Here is an 8909-nt window from a genome sequence, read left to right as displayed (position 1 = left end):
ACATTATGGGTGGCGGCATGGGAGGTGCGATGGGTGGCGACATGTGAGGTGCATTGGGAGGAATGTGAGGATTCATAAGTGGTTTGATGAGCGTAATGGAAGATGGCACAGGAAGCATGAGAGGCAACATGAGTGCCTTGGGAGGTGGTGGCATGGAAGGCATGGGACACTTTGGTACAATCCATGGCAAAAATATCCATCGGATAATTACAGATACCATATCAGATAATTCAAAATTCGTATCCGCAATCATATCCGTTGGAATTATCCGTAGTATTTACATTCCTACTTTTGGCGAGCTAGCAGGCGGTCGAGTGGAGCGAGGGAACCAGTTAAGTAGCTAATTTGTTGCAGTCGACTTAGAGTATGCACGATTTTTGGCGTCTAAAGCGCCGAATAGCACTGCAGCGATGTTCTTCTTAGCTTGGGTGGTTCTCGTCAACAGCAACTTGTTGGGGTTAAGGGTTATTATTTTTCTGTCTTATAAAACCCGTTATGTTACACTACATGTGTATCTTTCTTATATGAATAAAGTACTATGTTTGAGTAGGGTGTTTTGGAGGTCGGCCTTCATGGAGGCCGGAATAAAAAAAAGGAAAAATTTGCACAAAAAACATGTACTAAAATTCGAATTTCACTTTTTGAAGTGCATATATGTACAATCTCAGGATGAAATAACTTGAAATGGAAGTTGTTCCAAAAAAAAAACCGTGGACTTTTAGGATGAATAGTGCATGTACTAAAAGGCCGCATATTTGTTTTTATCTAGCACTTATTTTAATGTATTTCATTCTGAAAATTTACACATTTGTACGTTATGTCAATTATATGTGTATTTTCTCGCAAAAAAAGTATGTGTATTTAAAAAAATATATTTATGTGAATTTTGATCATTTCAAATTCAGGCCGAGCTCCAATCAGCATATTCAAGTTTGTTTGTGTTTTCAAGAAGAAGAAGAAAAAAAACCACACTCACATAAAACCTGTGACACCACACCGGACCAGAGGCCACCAGCATCCCTCGTCTTTAATGGCCTCCTCATCAGCAGCGGCCGTGCCCTGCAGATTCCTGTCCCCGCTAGCCACCACCTCCCGCACTCTGCTATCATCTATCCTACCCACACCCGCGACAACGAGGAGGAGGCCGCTCCTCTCCTCCACCACCGCCATTTGCGCCGCCGCCATGGCCGCCTCCGGCAAGGCCGGCCCCGCTTCTTGCAAGGTCGTGGACTCCCACCTCCACGTCTGGGCCTCGCCGCTGCAGGTAAAAAAAAAGGCACCCCCACGGACGGACGTACACCAATTCCCAATCGTTGGCACTTTCCCTTGATGAGATTTATGTGGTCGTGCAGGCTGCCGAGGGTTACCCCTTTTCCCCGGGCCAGGAGCCGACGCTCCGGGGTGATGTGGACTTCTTGCTCGAGGTCTCCACTGTTCCTGTTTGCTTGTGGAAGTAGCTTTGGATGGTTCATTGAAAGAAAGTAGTCAGTAGATGGATATGATGATAGTAGATCGCATCCTGGCATGATTTAATTTTCTCTGATAACCGGGGCAGGGTTGCGGACTTGCGGTAGTGCTGGTTGTTTGCCTGAACAAATGCATATGCCGCAGGGCCCCTCTTTTTTTTGTTCCATGGGCTGTGTGTGCGTTGAGTGCGGCATTGTAACTGTTCGATGAAATGCGTGAACCAAATGTGAGCTATAGGGAGTTAAATTTGAGAATTCGGTTAGGTCCAGCCACAGTTTAACTCCTCAAATTTATATGGAGTTAGTATAAGAAGGCATATAAGCAGTTAAATTGATCGGCTAGAGATGCACTAAAGTACTACTGGAGCTTGTGAATTTAACGAGGAAAAGAAACACCCAATGCCCCCTTCCCAATTTCTGTGTATCGAGTATCGACAGGACCTCTGTTTCTTAGCTGCTAACTGTGTGTTGCAAATATTAGTTCCAACATGCGTTTCATATTTCTTTATCCCGGCACTTCTTTTCTATTGAACTGTTGAGACGTGAGACTAATTATGCCGGTCAGATTATTATTTTAAACTTTGTTTCTCTTTCCCCTAGTGTATGGATGAAGCTGGAGTTGACGGCGCGCTCATTGTTCAACCTATTAATCATATGTTTGACCACTCTTTAGTAACTAGGTAAACTTTTCTTGCATCCATATGAACTCAACTAGTCATATGATTTGTATCTATATGAAAAGTTCAGTGGAATTCCCGCTTTGATATGTCTCAGCATTATAATTTTTCTCTGTAGTGTGTTGAAGAAGTATCCATCAAAATTTATTGGTTGCTGCCTTGCAAATCCTGCGGATGACGGGAGCGGCATTAAACAGCTTGAACATCTGATTGTGCAAGTACAATCTTTTTGAACTTTCTGAGCATAATAAAATGTCCATCCTACTTCTAACATGCATTTCATTTGCTTCTCCAGGAAAAATACCGTGCTGTCCGCTTCAACCCGAACTTATGGCCTTCAGGTCAAAAGGTTTGCACATGTGCAACTATGCATCATTGTAGAAGCAGCTTTCTTGTACTTCTGAATTTTGCTTTACGAGCATACATGACTGTGAACACAAAATTTATCATTAATAGATGACTAATGAGGTCGGGAGGTCATTGTTTGCTAAGGCTGGAGAACTTGGAGCACCAGTTGGAATAATGGTGATGAAGGTAAAAGAAGCATTCCTATAGTACATGCATGTGTACTCAAAATATGTAATGGCTGCAACTGAATTTTATGTTTCATATTAATATTATGTGTTTCTGCTGCAAATTTGCTAGTGGTAATAAACTTTGTAAATACAAAAAACAATTAACAGCTTGACAGAAGATAAGTTCACATCATGGGCTCCAATAAGGTTCCAGGCAGAAAAATTGCACGCTTGAGATCATTGTTGTGTCACTAAGCAGCTAGAACTGATGCAATATTAAAAGTTAGTTACGGTTATGTATTAGTATCCAGTGAAATATAAATCCCCTGCTACTTCGTAAAAAAATACATATCTTCTGTTCCATGAACTTGATGTTTTCCTATTCTTTTTTGTTGTTTGTTCATCCAGGGGATCAGTTCATATATTCAGGAAATAGAGGAGCTGTGTACGGATTATCCTGCAACTACTGTTATATTTGATCATATGGCTTTCTGCAAGCCACCAACGTAAGTTTGTATGTCTGCTTGTTCATAAACTGGAAGAATGTAATTTTGACCATGTTGTCGTCTATATTAACTTCTTCTACATCGACTTGCAGGAATGATGATGAAGAAAAGGCATTCTCTTCATTTCTAAACTTATCCAGATTCCCACAGGTACCTTTCTTAATTCTGTTCCCTTTTACAGGTAACTCAACTACTACTCTGGTTTATATTCTTGCATGATTATGAATAGTTTCTGAAAAAGAAGTCTTGCGCAAGTTGGCTATTTCCAGTATTTATCTTCTCTTATGCAGGAATATTTCCATTATATGTCAAGGCTAGTATTCAGTTTCTAGTACTAAGAATTAAACCAAAGAGATAGAATAATGTCTGGTGCCTGAATGAACAGAAGTTGCTTGGCTACATTACTGTGTTTGGTTCTTCTGTTCAGTGTCACCCTGTTAACACTGATGCAATGACGCATTACTTGACTTCAACAGGTTTACGTCAAATACAGTGCTCTTTTCCGGATCACAAGAGAAGCTTATCCGTATGAGGACACGTCTCAGCTTCTTTCTCGGGTGATCTCCAGCTATGGAGCTAACCGAATAATGTGGGGAAGGTGAGTTCAATCAGCGCATCAATGGGAGTTTCATTGCATCAGACTATTTTCACTATACGTCTATACCCCCATGAGCGTGATGGTATGTCCTGGGATTCTTTTTTGCAGTGACTTCCCCTACGTCGTTCCTGAATGCGGCTACAAAGGAGCAAAGGAGGCAATCTCTCATGTCGCTGGCAAGGTGGCTGTTTCGTCTTCAGATCTGGAGTGGATTTTAGGCAAAACAGTAAGCCAACTATTTCAAGGTGCATGGGTTACTCCATGAGGGAGATGTAGCATGGCAGGCATGACAGTGTTGCGGCTTAGTTTGGTATTGTTCAGTTTAGACATCCTTGTTTGAAAGGGGGAAGGATCTAGCTAGTTTGGTATTGTGCAGTCTGAGAGTCATGTTCAAGTGTGTACCCTGTCTTCAGAGGTTTAATAAATCCAAATAGTTCTTCCTACTGCGAACCTTTCTGCTCCCCCACAAGAGTACATAGTACTATATGGAAAATAATGACTTGTATCACAAGAATAGACCAGATTTTTCTTTTTTTAAATGAAACCGGTGATGGGTATAGTTTTTTTTTAAAACCCATGGAAGAAGCTGTGGGAAACTTTAGTTTTAGTGCCGAGTACTTGTGTCTGAACACTGCTGGTTTTGCCGTGATAAGTCTGACATGGTTCGTGTGAAGACGTGTGCTACTGCTACATGAATACCATGTTTCCATTACAGCATTATTAGTACGTTGATGAGATTGATGATTAGTATTGCGACTCTAATTGCAAAGTTTATGACACAATTCCTGTTGGAGCTTAGCATGTGTTCTCCATGATTCCTCTTTTTCTGGACACAATTTAATGAACTTTTCAGGTGCAAACATACGTTTTCTTTACTCTGGAGATATTTTCAGTTAACTCAAACGGCTAGCCAAATCATTGGCTCGCGCCATGCACATGCCTCCGCGCGGCCAAGAAGCAATGCCTTGATTCCCCCCCCCCCCCCCCCCCCCCCCCCCCCCGTTGCCGGAGATGCTCGCCGGTATCCCACCTTCCTCCCTTTCTCTCTCGTTCTCTCACTCTCTGTGAAGAAGAACAGAGATAGGTGGTTTTTGTGCAGCTCAAGTTCTGCTGCGTTTTCTGTTAGCTTTATTCTTGGATCGACAGGAAAAACGGATCGAGGACCACCCCCTCTACTGGATCGTGCCATCCCACGATCAGGGGCGCGAGCTCGCCGTGAACTACGGCCTCGGGAGTGCACAGACTGCGTCCTCAGGCTTAACTGAAACTGAACACCGAACACAACTGCAGACTGACGAAACTGAACTCTGAACCTAAACCTAACCTGAAACTTGTCACGCTAGATTATTTGCTAACAATCTCCCCCTAAGCTAGTCGTGACCAAGGAAATTAAACTTCGACCATGCCAATACGCGAGCGCAGCTCCTGGAACCGCGTGCGCCCGAGTGCTTTGGTGAACATGTCTGCGAGCTGATCACCTGTAGGAATGTGTTCGACTTTGATCTTTTCTTCCTCAATGCAGTATCGGATGAAGTGGAATCGTACGTCGATGTGCTTGCTCCAATCATGGAAGACCGGATTCTTGCACAACTGTATGGCTGACTTGTTGTCGACGAAAATGGTGACTGCGCCGTGCTCCTCCATGAACAGATCGCCCATGAGCCTGCTCAGCCAGATGGCCTGACAAGCTGCTGTAGTTGCCGCCACATACTCCGCTTCACACGACGACAGAGCAACAATCTTCTGTTTCTGCGACTGCCAGGTGATCGGCGCACCTCCGATGAAGAAGATGTTCCCCGAGGTGCTATTGCGATCGTCGACATCGCCGGCCATGTCAGAATCACTGTATCCGACGAGCTTGCTCTCGCCGCCCTTGGTGTATCGGCAGCCGTACCTGCGCGTGCCCGCAATGTAGCGCAACAAGTGTTTGACGGCGGCGAGATGCGCCGTGCTCGGTGCCTCCATGAAGCGACTGACATAACCCACCGCGAACAAGATGTCCGGCCGGGTGTGAGTGAGGTACCGCAGCCCTCCGATGATGCTGCGGTAATCCGTGGCGTTCACCTGTGGTTCTGATCCATTCTTGCTTAGACGAAGCCGCGGCTCCATGGGGACATGCGTTGGATTGCAGCCCGCCATGCCCGCGCGCTCCAGCAGCTTGCCGGCATATGCAGATTGGGATAGGATGATCTCTCCCCTTCCTTGCTTCACCTCGATGCCGAGATAAAAACTGAGCAGCCCTAGGTCGCTCATGCGAAACTTGGCCATCATCTCTGCCTTGAACTTGTTGACGCACTCGCCGTCGGCACCGGTGACGACGAGATCATCCACGTACACGCCGACCAGGAGCCGAGCTTGTCCTCTGCCTCGAGCGTACAGGGCGTGATCAGCCGGGCAACAAGAGAACCCCAGCTCCTTCAGGGTGGCGTCGAGTTTCTCATTCCATGCCCGCGGCGCCTGCCGCAGACCATAGAGCGCCTTGTGCAAGCGGTAGACCTTGTGCTCTTCTCCTCTTCGAGCAAATCCGGGCGGCTAGGTGACGTACACCTCCTCCTTGAGCTCACCGTTCAGAAACGCTGACTTGACGTCGAGGTGGTGCAGTTCCCAGCCGTGATGTGCCGCCGTGCCGATCATGACACGAACAGACTCAAGTCTTGCCACGGGCGCGAACGCATCGTCGAAGTCAACGCCCTCCTTCTGCACAAAACCTCTTGCTACTAGTCGCGCCTTGTGTTTGACAATGACGCCAGCAGCATCCTTCTTCAGCTTGAAGATCCACTTGAGGCTGATGGCAGTATGGCCTGCGGGCAGATCGGTGAGTGTCCAGGTGCCGTTCTCTTCAATAGATGCCAGCTCCTCGAGCATCGCACTCCGCCAGCTCTCATGGGGCGCTGCTTCAGCAAATGTAGCCGGCTCCTCTTCGACCAGCAGTAGGCGTTCCTCGGGCGCAGACGACTTGGCTGCGTCGGGGTACATGTCCGCAAGGAGGCGGAAGCGGTGCTCTGTGAACTGATCGCCGTCGGCGTCGTACAAGTCGTACTGTGTCGCGGGTGGTGAGACAAACTTGATCGCCCCTGGAGCCTCGTCAGGAGGCGTCCTGTTGCCCGGCCCGTCCGAGAAGGCCGGAGACGCGCTGGTCCACGGTGTCGCTGGAGAGCTGGAGACGGCCGTGCTCTGGGGTGTGGCGGGAGCAGCACCCACAGTCCTGCTGTTGGGCGTGTCCGGTGAGTCCACCACGGTGTCGTGGCCTCCTTCTTGATCCCCGCTCGGGTCGCTTGCCGCAGTGTGCACGCTCCGCCCTTCAGTGGTGAGCGGGAGCTCGTGGTGAACGACGAACGGCTCCGCCGTGTGCCCGCCCGTGGCGCCCCAGTCCCAGCTTGCGCCCTCATCAAACACCACGTCGCGTGAGGCGTAGACGCGCTTGGTCAGTGGATCGTACACTCTGTACGCCTTCGAGCCCGCCTCGTAGCCGATGAAGACCATCTTGGTGCTGCGGTCGTCGAGCTTCTTCAGCCCGGGTCGCGTGTTCTTGACATAGGCGACACAGCCGAAGACACGTAAGAAGTGTACGGCTGGTTTCTTGCCATACCACGCCTCGTACGGGGTTTTGCCGTCGACGCTGCGGGTGTAAGATCTGTTGAGGATGAACACCGCAGTCGCCACGGCCTCCCCCCAAAAACAGCTCGGCATGTTCTTCGCCTTGAGCATGCTCCTCGCCATGCCGACGACGGTCTGGTTGCGCCGTTCGACCACGCCGTTCTGCTGTGGTGAGTAGGGCGCCGTCAGATGCCTCTCCACGCCTTGGTCTGCGAAGTACTCGCCGAGCGCGCTGGAGGTGAACTCGCCGCCCCGGTCCGTCCGGAACGCGCGCAATTTCGCGCCTTGCTCTGCCTCAGCCGCGGCGACAAAGTGCTTGATGCTGGCCGCGGCAGCGTCCTTCGCCGGCAGTAGCATAGCCCACATATAGCGGCTGTGGTCATCGACGACGAGCATGAAGTAGCGCTTGCCGCCAGGGGTTGCTGGAGCGATAGGCCCGCACAGATCGGCGTGCACCAGCTCGAGCGGCCCTGCCGCCCGGTAGTGCGCCTGGGAGGGAAAAGGGGCACGCCTTTGCTTCCCCACCAGGCACGCGTCGCAGATCTGCTCGACGTGATCCACCACTGGCATCCCGCGCACCATGTCAGCGCGCCCCATGCGCCGGAGCGCGTCAAAGTGCAGGTGGCCGAACCTGGCATGCCACTTCCATGCCTCGTCCCCGCCGTGTGCTGCCAGACAAATCGGATGCACAATGTCCAGGCGTACAACATACAAGCGCCTGCCATTTCGGCGTACCTGGGCCAGTTCGTTCTGGCGACGATCGTACAACGTCAGAACGCCGCCGTGGATCTTGGTGGTGCAGCCATGCTCGTCCAGTTGTCCAAGACTGATGATGCTCGTCTTGAGGCGCGGGATGAAGTAGACGTCAGTGAGAGCACGGTGGTTGCCGCTGCGCACGGTGAACGTGACCGTGCCGCGACCATGAATGGCCACGCTGGAGCCGTCCCCGAACTTGACGCTGCCAGTGACGCCCTCGTCCAGTTCCGCGAATGCCGAACGATCGCCCGTCATGTGGTTGGACGCGCCGGTGTCCAGAAACCACCGGCCGTCGCATGGCATCTCCTCGGCGCCCAGATTCGCCTCTGCACGCTCCTCATGGAGCATGATGTGCTCCCCCGCGCTCTGCGCCGGGATCGCGGCGATCACCGACATCAAGAGCGTCGGGTCGTCGTCGTGCCCGCCTTGTTCGGCGAAATTCGCCTCCGCTCGCTCCTCGCGGATGCGAGTCCTGCACTCACGCGCCCAGTGCCCGTACTTCTTGCAGTGACGGCACTGGTCAGTGGGTTTTGCGCGGCTGCCGGAGCCACGTCCGCCGCCACGCCCGCGGCCTCGCCCGCGACGTCCGCCGCCGCGTCCTGAGCTGGATCCGCTCCCTCCGGATCCATCGTTCTCGCTGCGCTTCATGCGCGCGAGCCACTCCTCCGCCGTGAACATGAGACGCCCGGCATCTGGCTCCCCCTGGTCGAGGTCGTACCGCTCCTCGGCAGCCCTCAGCCGTCCGGTGAGCTCCTCCACGGAGAGCGTATCCAGATCAACAAGGGTTTCAATTG

The 8909-nt window shown here is 50.7% G+C and overlaps 2 protein-coding genes across 3 annotated transcripts in view; both read left to right on the top strand.

The window, feature by feature from the left end:
- The window catches only part of LOC109778652 (transcription and mRNA export factor ENY2), a 259142-nt gene that overhangs the window by 72063 nt on the left and 178170 nt on the right, over positions 1-8909 (top strand). The gene's annotated exons all lie outside the window — the stretch shown is intronic.
- Positions 968-4212, top strand: LOC109778655 (uncharacterized). 2 transcript variants are annotated; one of them, XM_020337213.4, is made up of 10 exons: positions 968-1264; positions 1353-1424; positions 2067-2146; positions 2262-2361; positions 2439-2492; positions 2600-2677; positions 3067-3164; positions 3257-3314; positions 3641-3762; positions 3871-4212. In XM_020337213.4, the coding sequence occupies exons 1-10, from the start codon at positions 1031-1033 to the stop codon at positions 4025-4027; spliced, it is 1053 nt and encodes a 350-aa protein (XP_020192802.1). In that variant the 5' UTR covers positions 968-1030; the 3' UTR covers positions 4028-4212. The 2 variants fall into 2 exon arrangements, with proteins under 2 accessions (XP_020192802.1, XP_073367145.1); XM_073511044.1 differs by lacking the exons at positions 2067-2146; positions 2262-2361.

The sequence above is a fragment of the Aegilops tauschii genome, chromosome 3 (assembly GCF_002575655.3).
Source record: "Aegilops tauschii subsp. strangulata cultivar AL8/78 chromosome 3, Aet v6.0, whole genome shotgun sequence".
NCBI lineage: Eukaryota > Viridiplantae > Streptophyta > Magnoliopsida > Poales > Poaceae > Aegilops > Aegilops tauschii.
Note: the sequence above shows the minus strand (reverse complement) of the source record. Positions and strands in the feature narration are given on the sequence as shown.